General features: G+C 45.9%; 1 protein-coding gene across 1 annotated transcript in view; it reads left to right on the forward strand.

The window, feature by feature from the left end:
- LOC130679360 (nuclear envelope pore membrane protein POM 121-like) overlaps positions 1–17,672 on the forward strand; it is a 21,744-nt gene extending 4,072 nt beyond the window's left edge. Inside the window, exons 2-8 of the mRNA XM_057487963.1 lie at positions 7,614–7,823; positions 8,140–8,280; positions 9,922–10,002; positions 11,548–11,719; positions 14,695–14,783; positions 15,437–15,507; positions 17,230–17,672. Coding sequence (XP_057343946.1) covers positions 7,614–7,823; positions 8,140–8,280; positions 9,922–10,002; positions 11,548–11,719; positions 14,695–14,783; positions 15,437–15,507; positions 17,230–17,672 — 1,207 coding nt within the window. The remainder of the gene's footprint in view (positions 1–7,613; positions 7,824–8,139; positions 8,281–9,921; positions 10,003–11,547; positions 11,720–14,694; positions 14,784–15,436; positions 15,508–17,229) is intronic.
- The last annotated feature ends 3,019 nt before the right edge of the window (positions 17,673–20,691 follow it).

The following is a 20,691-nucleotide window of genomic DNA, read 5'->3' on the forward strand; positions in this document are numbered from 1 at the left end:
AAATACTAAAGGGTTCTCTTTAAACTGAAAAGAATGGGCAATAATTACTAACAAGGATGCATATGAAAACTGCATTTCACTGGAAAAGTAAATATATAATAGAGGTAGTGGATTAATTACTTATAAAGCTACTATGAAGGTTAAAATACAAAAGTAATAAAAATAATTATCACAATAATTAGTTAAAGGATACACAAGATACAAAGACGTAAACAATGACATGAAAAATATAAAATGTTGGGGGAAGGAGAGTAAAAATGTTTTAGAATGGGACGAAACTCGAGTTGTTATCAACTTAAGATAGGTGGTTATAGAGGTAAGTTGTTACATGTAAGCCTCATGGTAACCACGAAGCAAAAAACTATAGTAAAGACACAAAAGAGAAAGAGAAAGGAATATAAGCGTACAACTAAAGAAACTCATCAAACCACAAAAGAAGAGAGCAAGATGCTGTTGGCAAAACTGGAGAGCAACATGAAAGGGCATGAAACTGGATCATTGTCTAACCCCACACATAAAAGTAAACTTGAAATGGATCAAAGACCTGAATGTAAGTCATGAAACCATAAAACTCTTAGAAAAAAACACAGGCAAAACCTCTTGGACATAAACATGAACAAATTCTTCATGAACATATCTCGCTGGGCAGGGGAAAGAACAGCAAAAATGAACAAATGGAACGGTATCAAGCTGAAAAGCCTCTGTAGGGCAAAGGACACCATCAATAGAACAAAAAGGCATCCTACACTATGGGAGAATATATTCATAAATGACATATCCAACAAAGGGCTGACATCCAAAATACATAAAGAGCTCATGCACCTCAACAAACAAAAAGCAAAAAATCCAATTAAAAAATAAGCAGAGGGTCTGAACAGACACTTCTCCAAAGAAGAAAAACACATAGCCAACAGGCCCATGAAAAGATGCTCCACATCGCTAGCCATCAGAGAAATGCAAATCAAAACCACAATGAGATACCACTTCACACAAGTAAGGATTGCCACCATCCAAAAGACAAACAGCAACACATGGGGGCAACGATGTGGAGAAAGGGGAACCCTCCTACACTGCTAGTGGGAATGTGAACAAGTTCAACCATTGTGGAAAGCAGTATGCAGGTTCATCAAAAAACTTAAAATAGAACTACCATTTGACCCTGGAATTTGTCTCCTAGGATTTTACCGAAAGAAAACAAGACCGAAGGTTCAAAAAGCCATATGCACCCCTATGTTTACTGCAGCACTATTTACAACAGTCAAGATATGGATGCAACCGAAGTCTCCATCAGTAGATGAATGGATAAAGAAGAGGTGTCACATATACAAAATGGAACACTATTCAGCCATAAGAAAAAAACATATCCTACCATTTGCAACAACATGGATGGAGCTAGAGGGGATGATGCTCAGTGAAATAAGCCAGGCGGAGAAAGACAAGTACCAAATGATTTCCCTCATTTGTGGAGTATTAAATCAAAGCAAATCTGAAGGGACAGAACAGCAGCCGACTCACAGACTCCAAGAAGCGACTAGCGATTACCAAAGGGGAGGGGGTATGGAAGGGAGAAGAGGATTCATGAAGGGGTGTTATGATTGGTGCACCTGGTGTGTGTGGGGTCACGGGGAAACAATGTAGCTCAGAGAAGACAAGTAGGGACTCCGTGGCATCGTGCTACGCTGATGGAGAGCGACGGCAATGGGGTATAGGGGGTACTCGATAATATCGGTGGAGGTAGTACCCACATTGAAGGTTTCTTGTGAAACCTTCAGAGCAGTGTATGTCAATGATACGTTAATGAAAAAGTAAAAAAGAAAAAAAAGTTCACATTATACCAATTGACATTAAAGAAAGACTTCCACGCTTTTCTTTCCCTTTTCCTTTTTCGCTGTCTCGCCAACGGGTGTCCTGCTGAGTACCTGGTGCCCGGGGCGACCGCGGGAGCAGAAGTGGCTGGGTGGGGGTGCAGCGCGGCACGGGGGGCCTGAGACGCGAGCCCCGAGCTGCCAATCGCTCGCCGTCTCCCGGCAACTTGGCAGCGCGCGCCGCCAGCGCACAATGCCCGCCCGCCTCTAGCCCACGCGCGAGAGCGAAGGCAGGCAGTCTAGCGGAGAGAGCCGCGGAAGCCGCTCGCCGCCGGACAGAGCTCGCTATCTTCCCAAATGGGAGGGGTTTTGAGCAAGCTCTGCCCCCCGCAGCCCGCCCCCGTTCCGGAGGCCAGGAGCCGGCGCCCGGCCTTCCTCGGAAGCCCCGCCCGCCCCGCAAGCCTCGCAAGCCCGGCAAGCCCCGCCCCGTCGGCTCCCTCGGCCCGCCGCGACCGCATTCGCCCTTCAGTACCCACTCGTTTCTTCGGGTCCCCTCGGAGGCCTCATCGCCGGTAAGACGCTGACCCTCCCCAGACCGTGGACGACTTGACTTTGAAAGTTTTGTTTTTCTTAAGTCCTAAGTGGGTTCTGTGCCCTTTTCACCTCCCCAAACACCTTGGTGCGCGTCCAGCTGCCTCCCTTTAGCCTATGCTATGAGATGTGCTGATAGAACTGTTCCCTTCTTTCAGTTCCTTTTTTTGGGTCACTTTTCTATTCCTTTTATTTTTAATTTTTACCTTCTTTTTGGTAGCATTAGTGTACAGTTACATGAGCAACACGGTGGTTAGTAGGCTCCCCCCATTATCAAGTCCGCCCCTCATACCCCGTTACAGTCACTGTCCATCAGCGTAGGGAGATGCTATATAGTCACTACTTGTCTTCTCTGTGTGCTATACTGCCCTCCCCGTGCCCACCCCCCTACATCATGTATGTTGATCCTAATGCCCCTCATTCCCCTTCTCCCTCCTTTCCCACCCACCCTTCCCAGTCCCTTTCCCTTTGGTATCTGTTAGTCCATTCTCGGGTTCTGTGAGTCTGCTGCTGTTTGGTGCCTTCAGTTTTTTCTCTGTTCTTACGCTCCACAGATGAGTGCAACCATTTGATACTTGTGTTTCTCTGCCTGGCATATTTCACTGAGCGTAATACCCTCTAGCCCCATCCACGTTGTTGCAAATCTTTCTTTCAGTTCTTAAAACTCTGAACTTTAACACAGTATGAGTTTAGCAGAATACTTGGTAAATCACTTAAAATATACCTGCTTCAGGTGAGAATACCATCTGTCTGTTTATTACAGCACTATTTACAACAACCCAGTTATGGAAACAACCTAAGTGGCCATCCGTAGATGAATGCATAGAGAAGAGGTGGCACATATACAAAATGTTACTCTATTCAGCCATAAGAAGGAAACAGATCCTACCATTTGCAACAACATGGATGGAGCTAGAGGGGATGATGCTCAGTGAAATAAGCCAGGTGGAGAAAGACAAGTACCAAATGATTTCCCTCATTTGTGGAGTATTAAATCAAAGCAAATCTGAAGGGACAGAACAGCAGCCGACTCACAGACTCCAAGAAGCGACTAGCGATTACCAAAGGGGAGGGGGTATGGAAGGGAGAAGAGGATTCATGAAGGGGTATTATGATTGGTGCACCTGGTGTGTGTGGGGTCACGGGAAAACAATGTAGCTCAGAGAAGACAAGTAGGGACTCCGTGGCATCGTGCTACGCTGATGGAGAGCGACGGCAATGGGGTATAGGGGGTACTCGATAATATCGGTGGAGGTAGTACCCACATTGAAGGTTTCTTGTGAAACCTTCAGAGCAGTGTATGTCAATGATACGTTAATGAAAAAGTAAAAAAGAAAAAAAAGTTCACATTATACCAATTGACATTAAAGAAAGACTTCCACGCTTTTCTTTCCCTTTTCCTTTTTCGCTGTCTCGCCAACGGGTGTCCTGCTGAGTACCTGGTGCCCGGGGCGACCGCGGGAGCAGAAGTGGCTGGGTGGGGGTGCAGCGCGGCACGGGGGGCCTGAGACGCGAGCCCCGAGCTGCCAATCGCTCGCCGTCTCCCGGCAACTTGGCAGCGCGCGCCGCCAGCGCACAATGCCCGCCCGCCTCTAGCCCACGCGCGAGAGCGAAGGCAGGCAGTCTAGCGGAGAGAGCCGCGGAAGCCGCTCGCCGCCGGACAGAGCTCGCTATCTTCCCAAATGGGAGGGGTTTTGAGCAAGCTCTGCCCCCCGCAGCCCGCCCCCGTTCCGGAGGCCAGGAGCCGGCGCCCGGCCTTCCTCGGAAGCCCCGCCCGCCCCGCAAGCCTCGCAAGCCCGGCAAGCCCCGCCCCGTCGGCTCCCTCGGCCCGCCGCGACCGCATTCGCCCTTCAGTACCCACTCGTTTCTTCGGGTCCCCTCGGAGGCCTCATCGCCGGTAAGACGCTGACCCTCCCCAGACCGTGGACGACTTGACTTTGAAAGTTTTGTTTTTCTTAAGTCCTAAGTGGGTTCTGTGCCCTTTTCACCTCCCCAAACACCTTGGTGTGCGTCCAGCTGCCTCCCTTTAGCCTATGCTATGAGATGTGCTGATAGAACTGTTCCCTTCTTTCAGTTCCTTTTTTTGGGTCACTTTTCTATTCCTTTTATTTTTAATTTTTACCTTCTTTTTGGTAGCGTTAGTGTACAGTTACATGAGCAACACGGTGGTTACTAGGCTCCCTCCATTATCAAGTCCGCCCCTCATACCCCGTTACAGTCACTGTCCATCAGCGTAGGGAGATGCTATATAGTCACTACTTGTCTTCTCTGTGTGCTATACTGCCCTCCCCGTGCCCACCCCCCTACATCATGTATGTTGATCCTAATGCCCCTCATTCCCCTTCTCCCTCCTTTCCCACCCACCCTTCCCAGTCCCTTTCCCTTTGGTATCTGTTAGTCCATTCTCGGGTTCTGTGAGTCTGCTGCTGTTTGGTGCCTTCAGTTTTTTCTCTGTTCTTACGCTCCACAGATGAGTGCAACCATTTGATACTTGTGTTTCTCTGCCTGGCATATTTCACTGAGCGTAATACCCTCTAGCCCCATCCACGTTGTTGCAAATCTTTCTTTCAGTTCTTAAAACTCTGAACTTTAACACAGTATGAGTTTAGCAGAATACTTGGTAAATCACTTAAAATATACCTGCTTCAGGTGAGAATACCATCTGTCTGTTTATTACAGCACTATTTACAACAACCCAGTTATGGAAACAACCTAAGTGGCCATCCGTAGATGAATGCATAGAGAAGAGGTGGCACATATACAAAATGTTACTCTATTCAGCCATAAGAAGGAAACAGATCCTACCATTTGCAACAACATGGATGGAGCTAGAGGGGATGATGCTCAGTGAAATAAGCCAGGCGGAGAAAGACAAGTACCAAATGATTTCCCTCATTTGTGGAGTATTAAATCAAAGCAAATCTGAAGGGACAGAACAGCAGCCGACTCACAGACTCCAAGAAGCGACTAGCGATTACCAAAGGGGAGGGGGTATGGAAGGGAGAAGAGGATTCATGAAGGGGTGTTATGATTGGTGCACCTGGTGTGTGTGGGGTCACGGGGAAACAATGTAGCTCAGAGAAGACAAGTAGGGACTCCGTGGCATCGTGCTACGCTGATGGAGAGCGACGGCAATGGGGTATAGGGGGTACTCGATAATATCGGTGGAGGTAGTACCCACATTGAAGGTTTCTTGTGAAACCTTCAGAGCAGTGTATGTCAATGATACGTTAATGAAAAAGTAAAAAAGAAAAAAAAGTTCACATTATACCAATTGACATTAAAGAAAGACTTCCACGCTTTTCTTTCCCTTTTCCTTTTTCGCTGTCTCGCCAACGGGTGTCCTGCTGAGCACCTGGTGCCCGGGGCGACCGCGATAGCAGAGCTGGCTGGGGGCGGGGGTCGCAGCGCGGCCTCAGGGCGCCTGAGACGCGAGCCCCGAGCTGCCAATCGCGCGCCGTCTCCCGGCAACTTGGCAGCGCGCGCCGCCAGCGCACAATGCCCGCCCGCCTCTAGCCCACGCGCGAGAGCGAAGGCAGGCAGTCTAGCGGAGAGAGCCGCGGAAGCCGCTCGCCGCCGGACAGAGCTCGCTATCTTCCCAAATGGGAGGGGTTTTGAGCAAGCTCTGCCCCCCGCAGCCCGCCCCCGTTCCGGAGGCCAGGAGCCGGCGCCCGGCCTTCCTCGGAAGCCCCGCCCGCCCCGCAAGCCCGGCAAGCCCCGCCCCGCCGCATTCCCCGGCCCACCGCCTCCCTCGGCCCTTCGCGATCGCATTCCCCCTTCAGTACCCACTCGTTTCTTCAGGTCCCCTCGGAGGCCTCATCGCCGGTAAGACGCTGACCCTCTCCAGACCGTTGAGGGCTTGAGTTCGAAAGTTTTTTTTTCTTAAGTCCTAAGTGGGTTCTGTGCCCTTTTCACCTCTTCAAACACCTTCGTGCCGGTCCACCTGCCCCCCCCTTTAGCCTTTGCTATGAGTTGTGCTGATAGAACTGTTCCCTTCTTTCAGTTCCTTTTTTTGGGTCATTTTTCTATTCCTTTTATTTTTTATTTTTAACTTCTTTTTGGTATCATTAGTTTACAGTTACATGGGCAACACGGTGTTTACTAGGCTCCCCCCATTATCAAGTCCCCCACTGATACCCTGTTACATTCACCGTCCGTCAGCGTAGGGAGATGCTGTAGAGTCAATACTTGTCTTCTCTGTGTGCTATACTGCCCTCCCCGTGCCCACCCCTCTACACCATGTATGTTGATCCTAATGCCCCTTATTCCCCTTCTTCCTCCCTTCGCACCCACCCTTCCCAGTCCCTTTCCCTTTGGTATCTGTTAGTCCATTCTCGGGTTCTGTGAGTCTGCTGCTGTTTTGTGCCTTCAGTTTTTTCTCTGTTCTTATGCTCCACAGATGAGTGCAACCATTTGATACTTGTCTTTCTCTGCCTGGCCTATTTTACTGAGGATAATACCCTCTAGCCCCATCCATGTTGTTGCAAGTCTTTCTTTCAGTTCTTAAAACTCTGAACTTTAACACAGTATGAGTTTAGCAGAATGTTTGGTAAATCACTTAAAATATACCTGCTTCAGGTAAGAATACCTTCTGACTTTAAAGTATAGTACTCTAATAGGTTTTGTTAATTTTCTGTCTTTGGACCAATAAATTGTATCAGCTCACCTCAAAGTGATGTTCCCAGGAAACCTCCTGAATGGATATAACTTGGCTGATAAAGATGATTAGTTTAAAAAGACTGTTGTTTTCATTTAGTCCCAGTTGAGTATAAACAGCAAAATTGAAAACTTCAGTGACAACAGCAGATCCTTGATAAGTACATTTATTTGAAAAGGTGAACATTCAGGTTTTTAAAATGTTTGACTTTGGGTGTACATTTCTGATGAGTTAGCATAAGGGATTGAAGGATTCTTGTAAAATTTGTCCCTGCACATCCATACGCACACTTTTCTTCCACTGTCGTTTGACTTGTGTGGGCAGTTTTTCGATTTCCCTCTCAACGTTTTTGAATCCATTGCAGTTACAGCTGTTAAGTACCTGGCACTTTCTGCCCTTAGGTGGAATGGGGGAAGCCATAAAAATGCTATATTTTGTATTGCTTAGAGGCTTAAGCTCTCTGGAAAATAACTGAACCCATATGGTTCTTACGGAATTTAAACTTTCTGTCATTCTTCTAAGCTGCTTTGATTCCATAATGTGTCTCCCATTCTCCACAGGGTCTGTGGGACTTCACCACACCACTTTGGCATAACACGTCCAAGACGATACCCAATCCAGCAGGGCCGGTATTCCTGTGTGCTTGCCACGCTGTGCCGGAATGGCGGTCACAGGAAGCGTGTGCTGTCTCGTGGTAGTTCCAGAGTGGTGTGCAGGCCTTCGACAGTGAGGATCGCTCCTCCCGGGAGCAACCTGGCTCGTTTTCCAATGTAAGCATGGAGGAAAAGACTCCCAGTGTGTTCACTTTATTCTCCTGCAGTTGTTATCTGAGAGAATATCTGTAACTCAAAGGAAAGGAAGAATCTCCTTATGTGAGGGAGAAATCTCAAGTTCCAGTTATTGAGCAGTTTTTTATTTTCTGGATTTTTCCCAAGACTGTAGCTTAACAGCTAAGGGCCATTTGTGTGAGTGTATAAATTACCCTTTTGCTTGTTGGATAGCTTCTGATTTCCAGCACCTGAAGTTCATGCTATGTAGCATGATGATCAGAATATCTTAATGCTAGAATCCTGTTTTCTGTTACAGAGCAGCGCAGATCCCTAAGGCCCCAGACCCGTGGTCAAAGGAGGCTGTTCTGCTTGCCCTCGAACGTTGGAAGAGGAAGAAAAGGACAGTGGAGGAGGAGGAAGACCAAATATCTGCTGCTGGTCAGGAGGACAAAAGAAGGTAACATGCCCTGCAGAGTACTCAACGTGCCTCCCACATGGGCTCCTGGGATTTGTTGAAAGAGAGATCACTCCCCAAAAGAATCAGAGGCCACCTCCTGTGTGTGAATGGCAGGTCCCCTTCTTTGGCTTTCATGGAAGAGCTTGGTAACAAGAGCTTTAATGCTATGCCTTTCATTAGGCACAGGTTACATACATTTTGTAATATACCTTTTCCATAAGTACTAGAGAAAAGCCAACAGTTACTGGCCACATCAGCTTCATACTTTTGATATAAATGTGTTAAATTTTATTTTGAGAGAATGCTGAAAGTCTTACCCTTGTGGTGGTCAGATATTTAGAGGTGACCATCAGCTTAGGTGTCATGTTTGTGATGAAGGAAATACTTAGCAAAGAACAGTGAAGACTGGAGTATGGTAGCTTTATGAGTAATGAGAATAAAACCAGTTTCATCATTTGGTTTTTGAAAATGTAACAAAAATAGAGGAAGCAGTCTGTTTCCTCGATGGAAAGAGAGGAAGTTGTAGGTGCTGAGAAAGCTGCAGAACTGCTTGTGGCTTTCCAAGGAGTCAGTTAAGAATTTTGTTGTAACTCAACAAATTCCAAGACCCACCATGTGCCAGAGCCTACTGCAGGTACTGTGGATAGAGCAGTGAGCAAGACAAAGGTCTCCTGGGACTTGGGTAATCAATGAAACAGGGTAATTATAGATTGTAAGTACATAAAGATTTTTAAAAAGCAGTGCTATAAAAGGGTCATGACAAAGGGGGAGCTCTGTATATAAGGTAGTCAAGGAAACATGCTCTGAGGAGACAGTGGGCCCTACATTTGAGAAATAGAACCATTGTCCTCATCAGTTACACCAGGTTAGCCATAACCTGCAGGTTCACAGCTGGCCATCTTTGATACTGTAGATGGCAACATTAGGTAAGGAAATACTAATAAATGCAAGTGTGTTCATTGGAAGATTGATTGGAAGTAACGTTAGAAGATCAGGTAAAGAATACTAGGGATATGCTTTACAAGTGAGCAGTCTGAGCTCATGTCAGCCAACTAAGCAGGAGTGGCAGAGGGAGATGGTGTGTTGGGAGTCAGAGAGAAAATAACTATTCTTATGGTCAAAACAGGTTTCTCATGTTCTCCAGGTTGGTAATTTGTCTAGACCCCAGTGAGCCTATAACTGAAGGCTCTGTGTTGTCTTTCCCATAATTGGAATAAGCAGTGATTATGTGCACCATGCGCAGGCCCTTATCTGTGACCTGTGAAGTTCTTCTCTTACAGACTGAACTAAGTGAGAGCACTGGGGGATGTGTGAGGGTGGGTCGCTAAAGTGTTTTTTTGTCTTTAGTTTACAGATGGTAGGATATTAAATTTGTGATTGCAGTGCTTTGGTGAGAAGTTAGCAAATAATCAGTACACCGGAATAGTTCAAAAGGTCTTGATGCATTTTTATACTTTTCTTATTAGATTAGGACAGTCCTAGAATAAATTGACCTTCTTGAATCTTTGAGAACTGAGGCAACCTTTTCTTGTCTAGCATGAACCTATGTTCTGTAGAAAGAGTATAAGATCCCAGGAATATGAGAGTATGCTTTAAAGGAGAGGTCGTATCATCTAACTGAGGGTTTGTGATTTGTCACAGGTGCCATGACAGCAGTGGGAGTGGCCATTCAGCTTTTAAGCCCGAGGTGGCCAACGGAGTCCCTGCTGCTTTTGTGCCTGAGTAAGTGAGAATCCATCTGGGTGAGGTTTCCTGTTTGGGAAAGGGTCATTATCAGACTTATTGACCTGTAAGTTTTCCTCTTTGAAGTCAGAGAGGAACATTTTGAGTAACTTGCCACAATAACTATTTTATCTAATTCTCTTTTACTATTTTTCTTTAATATGCATAAAATATGCTAAGGCTAAGAGGGTTTGTAGATACACTGAATAACCAAGTATGTAACAAAAAGATCACAAGGTTTGTGCAATGGATAGAATGCAGCAGTACAAAATTTAAGAAAAATGTGAGATTTCTGCCTTTTAGCTTAATTATATTTGAGGAAGAATTGGCTGGGAGGGAAAGAGGTTGGAAATGTGTGTGAAAAGGCTTGGACTAAGTTACATTTTTAAACTGAGTCAGCATGATGATATGGCTGCCAAAAAAGCTTAACATGCTCCTACTCTGGGCTGATAGCAGAACAAAGACTAGGAGGAGGCCGGTCAGTGGTGGTCCTGAGTGCCTTAGTCCTGCTGTCCACGGAGTGCTGCTGGTTGGCTGTGCTGCCCTGCAAGAGGAGGCAGACACAAACCGAAACTCACTGCGAGAGAGTGAAGCAACTCAAGATGTCCCGGGGTGGTGGTGGGTGAGGGGTTTCTAAAGGTACATAAGCACTAGCCCAGAAGAGAAAATCCTCACCAGTGTAAAGAAATGAGGGAGGGAAGGATAATGGCCTGCAAAAATCTGAAGGACTATCACATGAAAGGAGGACAATTGGCTTCGCTTGGCTCCAGATGGGATCCATAGGTGAAGTAAGTGAAAGAGAAAGTATGTTTGCATCTAGTGCAGGGATAAACTGCTCTGTGATTGACATTCATCAGCCAGGAGTCAGTGAGCCATCAGTGCTGTCACAATGGTTGGATGACTATTTCACAGGAAAGATGTTTAGGGAATTTCTGTTTCAGTTTGAATCTTAGAAAAAGTGGTTGGTTCCTCCTAAACTTTTTTTTAACACCTTTATTGATGTATAATTGACATAAATAAACTGTGCCTCTTTGAAGTGTACCATTTGATCAATTTTGACATGTATCCTTATCAGAATTATTGTCCTATAAATTTTCCTCTTTGAAATCAGAGAGGAACATTTTGAGTAACTTGCCACAATAACTATTTTGTCTAAATTCCACACCCACAAAACCATCACCACAGTCAAGATAATGAACATCACCATCACTGCCAGAAGTTTCCCCATGCCCCTTGGTGAAGCCTTAAAATCTCCCTCTCATACTGTCTCCGTTGCCAGGCATCCATTGGTCCCCATTCTGTCACTATAGATTTGTGTGCGTTTCCTACAGTATATGTAAGTAGAATCATACTTTTAATTTTTTATATACTGAGCTTTCCCTTTCTGACTTTGTGAGACATGTTTAGCTGAATTAACAGTAAAATTAACAACATTATCCTTTTCCATTGTGTTAGAACAGTTTTGTGACCGTGGATCAAGCCTTAAAACAATGTTGGTGACTTTCAGTAGCACATCTGTGTTTTCCCCTTTTATTTCCCTGTTAGGCCTGGGCCTCTGAAGAGAGGCCTCAGTTCCCCGAGCTCAGATGGTGAGCTGCGTAAGAGAACCTGCACCCCTGCTGTGAGCTGCTCGAAGGGCACGTGCACATGTGGCATCCGTATGTCCAGGCGCAATGCCATTACCAGTTCCTACACTTCTACTGGAGGCATCTCTCAGGTACACGCACCTGGTGGTGTGGCAGAAGTGGGTTCTTTGCATTTATTAGTTGATTATGCAGTGTTTACTAGCCACCTTCTGTCAGATGCTGAGATCACCTCTAAGCTAACAGCAGTTACCAACCCTTGAATGATTGCTATGGACCAGTGGAACAAACTAGAAAGCCCAGAATGCCTATGTGGAAACCTGACACAAGACAGAGCCATTATTATAGATAAATAGACAGAGGATGAATAATTCAAAAAATGGTACTAATTTGATTAAAAAGGTAGATTGAGTCTGAATTGCATTGGGTCGTAAATTCATCCTCTAGGCACTGGGAATTTAATGAAAGTTTTAAAAATAAGTGGTTATAACTATTTTTAGAAAGGATGTAGTATAGACTGGAGAACAGATCAAGTTTTGCTACCAGAATGACTTGGGTTCAAATCTTGGCTTTGGCACTTAGTAGCTATAGACTCTTGGCCAGGTAAATGACTTAAACTCTCTTTTTCTCATCTCTAAAGGATCGTTATAAAGATTGATGGTAATGTTTGAAAAGCACCCATTACAGTGCTTGTCAGTAAGCAGGCACCCAATATATCGGAGCTGGAAAAAAAGTAAGACATGCGTGAAGGAGGTTTTTGAGAGGAGAAAGAATTTGACATAAGTTTTCATCCATACAGAAGGCTCTTAGAGTAATATAAATGACACATTAATGATAAATGACAAATATAGGAGATGAAGGCCCCAGCCAAGCAGTTATGACAATGCAGAGCATAATAGTACGAAGCTTTACCTGGATCTATTCTGCACTAGGCCCTCTGCTGAGCACTGTACACACATTTCCTCAATCAGTGATCACAACAGACCTGACATACATAGTCATTGCCCCTTACAATTTTATATCAAATGTCATACATACACAAAAGGAAGGAAAAATATCATAGTGAACCTCCATGTGGCTCCAGCAGTTAACAGTGTTTTGTCAGTCCTGATCCATCAACACCCCCACCCCAAATTGGTTTTCCTCTTGTGTTTTAAAGTACAAACATGTGGTTTCACCTGTAGGTACTTCAGTGTATTTTTAAAACTTTTTGAACATTAATAAAAACAATGCCTCTGTTCCTCTGAATAATAATGACTTAATGTTAGTTATCATCACTCCAATTTGCCCTTCTTACCCTCACTGTCTTATTACAGTTACTTTGAATCAGGGACCAAAAATCAACTCATTGTGTTTGGTTCACATGTCTCTTAGACTCTTTTTTTTTTAGCATTAAAGGTATTTAATTCATATATGTAACAAAAAATCTGAAGGTAAGGTTGTACACTTATGGAAATAATGATTTTGACCTACTTCATAAGATAGTTGTGAGGCAGTACATGTAAAGTGTTGATGCGTCTACACTGTCCATAGTAAGCATTCAAGAAGTGCCACCAAAATAAGTACTGAAATTTTCATTTCAGGGGACTTAATTCACACTCAGCGCTTCAGACTTAGCATTATACAAGGTTGTATCTGATGGCCTAACAAGCAGACAGGGTAAAAATAATCAACTTTTTAACAGGCCTGGGCGGAGCGATGATGCTCGAGGCACCACGCCAGGGGCAGGGCGCCAGGACGCCGGGGTGGGTGGGGCGAGGGACACGCCCTCCACCGCCCTTTGGTCCCCCGGGAGCGGAGCCCGCGTTTCCACGGCCCGCCACGCAGCCGCGCGGGAAGCCACCCCCTCGTCACGGGCAGCTGCGGGGCCGACCGGGGGAGGCGCGCATGCACCGGGGCCTCTGCCTCCCCGGGCACGCTGCTCAGGCCGGCTGGACGGCCCGGCAAACTCTCCACGTTGGCAGAACCCCTCCGCGGTCCTGGGGCGCGCCAGACACAGCCCCGGGTTGCGCTGGCCCCGCCAGGATGCCGGCTATCCCAGCTGCCGGGCCCCGGCTCCCAGCGCCTCGGCCCGTCTGAGGAACCGCAGGCGGCAGGTCACCGGCCTCACAGCGCAGCCTCCCCTGGCGCCCCAGGCCCACGCGGCGGGCACGCCCTGGCGGCTTCCAGATGTCAGGCTTCCCCCGCGGGCTGTCCCCGCGACTGCTGCCGCTGCCGCCGCAGGCGCGGAGCACATGGGCTGGGGCAGCGGCTGCGCGCGCCCTCCCCCGCAGCGGGGATGTCAGGCCTCTCTTAGACTCAATCAACGGTACTACTACTACGCTTTTTCTTAACTTTTGAAAAGTCTGTGTCATTATGTTCTATAGAATTTACTACATTCTGGATTTTGTTTTCATCATGGTGCCATTTTGACAATTACTCTATCCCTATTTTCCCTGTAAATGGGCAGTTGGCTCCTGAGGCTTGATGAGTGTCGAGCTTAGTGATTCGGGCAGAGGTGCTGCTGTGCACTTCTGATCGCATCACATCGGGAGCAGGTGCTGTGTGGTTGCCTCCCACTGGGCTCAGTTGTCAGTCTGATCCTTCACTTTATTGTTCCTATGAGCTTTTCACCTGCTGATTTTAGCGGCCATATTTTGCCTTTGTCTATGTCCATTGTGGCAAAATGGTGATGTTCTAATTCTGTCCTTCCCTCTGCATTTGTTAACTGAAGGTCTGCGTAATTCTAGATAGAAGAACAAACCCTATCTATTGGAGTGGCAGGATAATAAGCAGGCACTGATGCCGTAGTTAACTCCAAAGGTGACCAGTATGATTCTTGCTGTGTTATCTTTATGAACTGATGATATTTTATAAACATTTCATGATCCTCAGTATAGTGTAGCTGCTCTTTCTGATGCAACTTTTCCAACTTTGGCCAATGACAACCCTTTCAAATACTGGCAATTGACTCACTTTTCAGAAGCCCCACTTCAGAAAGAAATGTTTTTTTAGTCACTTGAAAAGGAGACTTTATATACAGTGATGGATTAGAGTCACAGAATTATGTTGAAGGTCAGATCCTATGTTATTCCCAAGGTCAGTCACGTGACTTGTGTTTGGCTTTTAGCTCTGGAAGAGGTGTCCCAGTGCCTCACCCTTCTCCAGCCCAGCCTCGTCCCTCTCACAGACACGAGAGAGTCCAGAAAAGAAAATGAGGTAATGGGTGATTCGCTGTGTGGATTATTGAGAGGGTGGGAAAGGAGGGAAATTTACTTGGCTCTTAGGCTTTCTGAGACTTCGATTTGGAGAATCAAAACGGTGCACATCTAAAGGGCAGAGATGGTGCCACCCTGAATTGCTCTCATCTCTTGCAGTCGTCACATAGTGTGACCACACCAGCCTCTGCTTCCCCTCATGCTACAGCGTGAGGGGCTGGGGCATAAGGGGAAGGGCTTGCATGGGACAGAGTGAACAGAGTGACTGATGAGGGTGGGCAGCAGGCTTCACAGTCTAGACCCCAGCTGAACCCCTAGGTGCCTGACTAGAATGCCGCTTTCTTAGAGATAGAGGTGTGACTAGGACTCTCAGAAACTTGGCAGGTTTTATGTAAGGTTCTGAAGATTGTTTTCTGCTTCTTTTAAGACAAAGGTGTCTCTATGGCTTCTGTGAACTGCCTCCCTTCATTTCTTTAGGAATTTTCTTTGCTTCTTTTTGTTGTCTTGACACACTGAGATCTTAGTCATGGTTGTTCTAGACTTTGGTCAGTTGGTAGTTAGGAGGGTCTAAGAAGTAGGTAGGGATAGAGGGTGGCTCCACCTAAAAGTTTAGAAGTGCTTTTCAAAACTTAATTGTGCCTCTTCCTCTTACAGAGAAGAGGACGGTCCTCAGGGATCTGGCTCTTCCGCTCCACCAGTAAACAAGGAGTCCCAGGGAGAACAGGGTAAGTTGATGAACGAATCCATGTGTTGACGGTAGTGTATGGAGGGCACATGGACCACAGCCCACTGGAAACACGTACTGAGCCTTGATTTGTGTGGGGCTTGGTAGTTACAGAGAGAGATGTTCCTGTCCTACGGAGTTTATGGTCTGGTAAGGGAGAAAGGTGGCCCAGACTCGTATAGCATAACCCAGGCCACCTGGGGGGTTTGGGGTAAGGTAAGCCTAGGTGGGGGAAGCTCAGCAGCCCTGGCCCCACCCCAGCCCACCTTTGGCAGCACCGTGTGGTCAGGTTTTTGTGGATTGAAACCCGCAGCCTCTCTTTTTGGCACCATCTCCAGCACCCTGTCAGCCTTTGGCAGCATCACAGCTGTTTCCTCCAATTTTTTTATTTTGTGGTATCATTAATCTACAATTATTTGAGGAACATTATGTTTACTAGACTCCCCCGTTCACCAAGTCCCCCCCACATACCCCATTAGTCACTGTTCATCAGCGTAGTAAGATGCTGCAAAATCACTACTTGTCTACTATGTGTTGCACAGCACTCCCCATGCCCCCCCCAAATTATACATGTTAATCATAAGGCCCCCTTTCTTCTTCCACCCCTTCTCCCTCCCTTTCCACCTATCTTCCCCAGTCCCTTTCTATTTGGTAATTGTGAGTCCTTTCTTGTGTTCTGTGATTCTGCTGCTGTTTTATTCCTTCTGTTTTTCCTTTGTTCTTATACTCCAGAGATGAGTGAAATCATCTGGTACTTGTCTTTCTCCATCTGGCTTATTTCACTGACCATAATACCCTCTAGCTCCATCCATGTTGACGAAAATGGTAGGATTTGTTTTCTTCTTATGGCTGATTAATATTCCATTGTGTATATGTATCACATCTTCTTTATCCATTCACCTACTGATGGACACTTAGGTTCCTTCCATTTCTTGGCTATTGTAAATAGTGCTGCGATAAACATAGGGGTGCATCTATCTTTTTAAAATTGGGCTGCTGCATTCTTAGGGTAAATTCCTAGAGGTGGTATTCCTGGGTCAAATGGTAGTTCTATTTTGAATTTTTTGAGGAACCTCCATGCTGCTTTCCACAGTGATTGAACTAAGTTACATTCCCACCAGCAGGGGAGGAGGGTTCCTCTTTCTCTGCATCCTAGCCAGCATTTTTTGTTGTTTGTCTTTTTGATGGTGGCAGTCCTTACTGGTGTGAGGTGATATCTCATTGCGGTTTTAATTTGCAATTCTCTGATGACTAGCGATGTGGAGCATCTTTTCATGTGTCTGTTGGCCATCTGAATTTCTTCTTTGGAGAACTGTCTGTTCAGCTCCTCTGCCCATTTTTTAATTGGATTATTTGCTTTTTGTTTGTTGAGGTGTGTGAGCTCTTTATACATTGTTGATGTCAACCCTTTATTAGATCTGTCATTTATGAATATATTCTCCCATACTGTAGGATGCCTTTTTGTTCTATTGATGGTGTCCTTCCCTGTACAGAAGCTTTTCAGCACGATATAGTCCTATATGTTCATTTTTGCTTTTGTTTCACTTGCTGGGGGAGATATGTTCATGAAGAAGTCACTCATGTTTATGTCCAAGAGACTTTTGCTTATGTTTTTTCTAAGAGTATTATGGTTTCATGGCTTACATTCAGGTCTTTGATCCATTTCGAATATACTTTTGTGTATAGGGTTAGACAGTGATCCTCATTTCCTTCTCTTTTGCAGCCACCACCTCGGACTTTGAATCTACGACCCAGACCACCATCAGCGGTGGCAGCACACCCTCATCCCACGTCACATCCGGGGTGTCAGCAGGCCCCGCTGGCACTGGGGACTTTGGGATGAGCGTGTCAGCCCCCCACAGCAGCTCCACCCCTGGGGTATTCAACTTTGTGGCAGGATGGAGTGGGAGAACTGGTGGCACGGCCCCTTTCTGGGGATGCCTGAGTCAGAACTCCCTTGGTGCAGCTGGCCAGAGCACACTATTTGCCATCTATGTGGCCAGCACACCTACGAACACATCTGTGCTTGCAGGTGAGATTTGGAATGGGCTCGGTCTGCAGAGCCAAGGTGCTGTTTTAAGTACCAACATAGTCTACACTCTTGGAACTCTACGCTGTAGTGAAGAGACAGATGTTATCGGTAAACAGCGTCAGGTAGCAGTGTAACTCATGTCCGGAGGAGCTATGTAGGTAGGGAGTGGGAGCCTTTCTGAGACAATAGTAAACGGAGGCCATGGCCGCGGTTCCAGAGTTGGGAGCAGGGACAGCGGCTGGGGTTGGGGGCATTCCAGGCACAGGAGCAAAGGCCCGAAGTCAGAGATGAGCTTATGTTTTCATGAGCAGAGAAGAGTCAGGTGTGGCTAGAGGTTTAAAAAGGAAAGTGGGATAAAATGACGTTAAGAGACAGGCAGTAAGGAAGATCATTCACGGCCTTTTAAAATGTTTTATTTTTTGGTATTAATCTACAATCACATGAAGAACATTATGTTTACTAGGCTTCCCCCTTCAACAAGTCCCCCCACGAACCCTATTATAGTCACTGTCCATCAGTGTAGTAAGATGCTGTAGAATTACCACTTGTCTTCTCTGTGTGGCCCAGCCCTCCTTTGCCCCCCGCCCACATTATATATGCAATTTGTAATGCCCCCTTTCTTTTTCCTGCCTTTATCCCTCCCTTCACACCCATCCTGCTCAGTCCCTTTCCCTTTAGTCCATTTCAATAGGTAGTCCATTCTTGGGTTCTGTGATTCTGCTGCTGTTTTGTTCCTTCAGTTTTTCTTTGCTCTTATACTCCACATATGAGTGAAATCATTTGGTACTTGCCTTTCTCCACCTGGCTTATTTCACTGAGCATAATACCCTCCAGCTTCATCCCTGTTGTTGCAAATGGTAGGATTTGTTTTCTTCTTTTGGCTGAATAATATTCCATTGTGTATATGTACCTCATCTTCTTTATCCATTCATCTACTGATGGACATTTAGGTTGCTTCCATTTCTTGGCTATTGTAAATAGTGCTGAGATAAACATAGGGGTGCATCTGCCTTTTTCAAAACGGGCTGCTGCTTCCCTTAGGGTAAATTCCTACAAGTGGGATTCCTGGGTCAAATGGGATTTCTATTTTGACCTTTTTAAGGAAGCTCCATACTGCTTTCCACAATGGTTGAACTAATTTGCATTCCTACCAACAGTTTAGGAGGGTTCCCCTTTCTCCACAACCTGGCCAACATTGGTTGTTGTTTGTCTTTTGGATGGTGGCGATCCTTCCTAGTGTGAAGGGATATCTCATTGTGGTTTTAATTTGTATTTCTCTGATGACTAACGATGTGGAGCAATTTCTTCTTTGGAGAACTGTTCAACTACTCTGCTCATTTTTTTTTTTTTATGTATTAACAATTTCTAATTTATTGAACAAAATGAAGATCTGTATGTTTCTTTTATTTTTTAAAAAATTTTGTTATCATTAATTTACAATTACATGAGGAACATTATGTTCACTAGGCTCCCCCTTTCACCAAGTCCACGCCACACACCCCATTACAGTCACTATCCATCATCATAGTAAGATGTTGTAGAATCACTACTTGTCTTCTCTGTGTTGCACAGACGTCCCCATGGCCACCCCCCTACATTATATGTGCTATTCTTTTTCCAGACCCTTACACCTCCCATCCCTACCATCTTCCCCAGTCCCTTTCCCTTTGGTAACTGTTAGTCCATTCTTGGGTTCTGTGATTCCGGTGCTGTTTTGTTCCTTCAGTTTTTCTTTGTTCTTATACTCCACCTATGAGTAAAATCATTTGGTATTTTTCTTTCTCTGCCTGGCTTATTTCACTGAGCAGAATACCCTCTAGCACATCCATGTTGTTGCAAATGGTAGCATTTGTTTACTTCTTATGGGTGAATAATATTCCATTGTGTATATGTACCACCTCTTCTTTATCCATTCATATACTTATGGACACTTAGGTTGCTTCAGTTTCTTAGCGGTTGTAAGTAATGCTGCGATAAATATAGGGGTGCATCTGTCTTTTTCAAACTGGGCTGCTCCCATTTGTTTATTTTTCCTTTTCTGTCCTTTCCCTGGAGAGATATGTTCAAGAAGAAGTCGCTCATGTTTGTGTACAACATATTTTCGCCTGTCTTTCTCTAAGAGTTTTATGGTTTCATGGCTTCCATTCAGGGGTTCGATCAATTTCGAATTTACTTTTGTGTATGGGGTTAGACAGTGATCCATGTTTCCTCCTTTTCTGCAGCCATCACCTCCGGCTTTGAAGCTGTGACACAGACCACCAGCTGTGGGAACAGTACTTCAGGGTTTGGCAGCACCAACTCAGCGCCCTTCACATCCAGGGTGTCAACAGAACCCACTGGCAGTGGGGGCTTTGGGACAAGCGAGGCTGCCCCCCACAGGAGCTCCACCACTGGGGCACTTGGCTCTGCATCAGAACAGAGTGGGAGAACTGGTCTCAAGAACCCTTTCAGTGGAGCCTTGAATCCAAACTCCCTGGGTGCAGCTGGCCAGAGCACACCCTCTGGTTTCCATGAGGACAGCATGCATCAGAACACGCCCGGGTTTTCAGGTGAGATTTGGAATGGGCTCGGTCTGCAGTGCCAGCCGCTGTCTTAAGTGCTGACACAGTCTCCGCTTTCGGAGCTGTATGCTGTGGTGAAGATTTAGATGTTATCACAGAAGTTATCTGTAAACAGCGTCAGGTAGCAGTGAAACCCATAACCGGAGGAGCTATTTATGTAGTCAGCGGCAGCCTTTCTGAGACAATAGCAAACTGAGGCCATGGCCGCGGTTCCAGAGTTGGGAGCAGGGACAGCGGCTGGGGGTGAGGACGTTGCAGGCACAGGAGCAAAGGCCCGAAGGCAGAGATGAGCTTATGTTTTCATGAGCAGAGAAGAGCCAGGTGTGGCTAGAGGTTATAAAGGAAAGTGGGATAAAATGACGTTAAGAGACAGGCAGTAAGGAAGATCATTCACGGCCTTTTAAAATGTTTTATTTTTTGGTATTAATCTACAATTACATGAGGAACATTATGTTTACTAGGCTTCCCCCTTCAACAAGTCCCCCCACGAACCCTATTATAGTCACTGTCCATCAGTGTAGTAAGATGCTGTAGAATTACCACTTGTCTTCTCTGTGTGGCCCAGCCCTCCTTTGCCCCCCGCCCACATTAT

The sequence above is a fragment of the Manis pentadactyla genome, chromosome 10, assembly GCF_030020395.1.
Source record: "Manis pentadactyla isolate mManPen7 chromosome 10, mManPen7.hap1, whole genome shotgun sequence".
Taxonomy (NCBI): Eukaryota; Metazoa; Chordata; class Mammalia; order Pholidota; family Manidae; genus Manis; species Manis pentadactyla.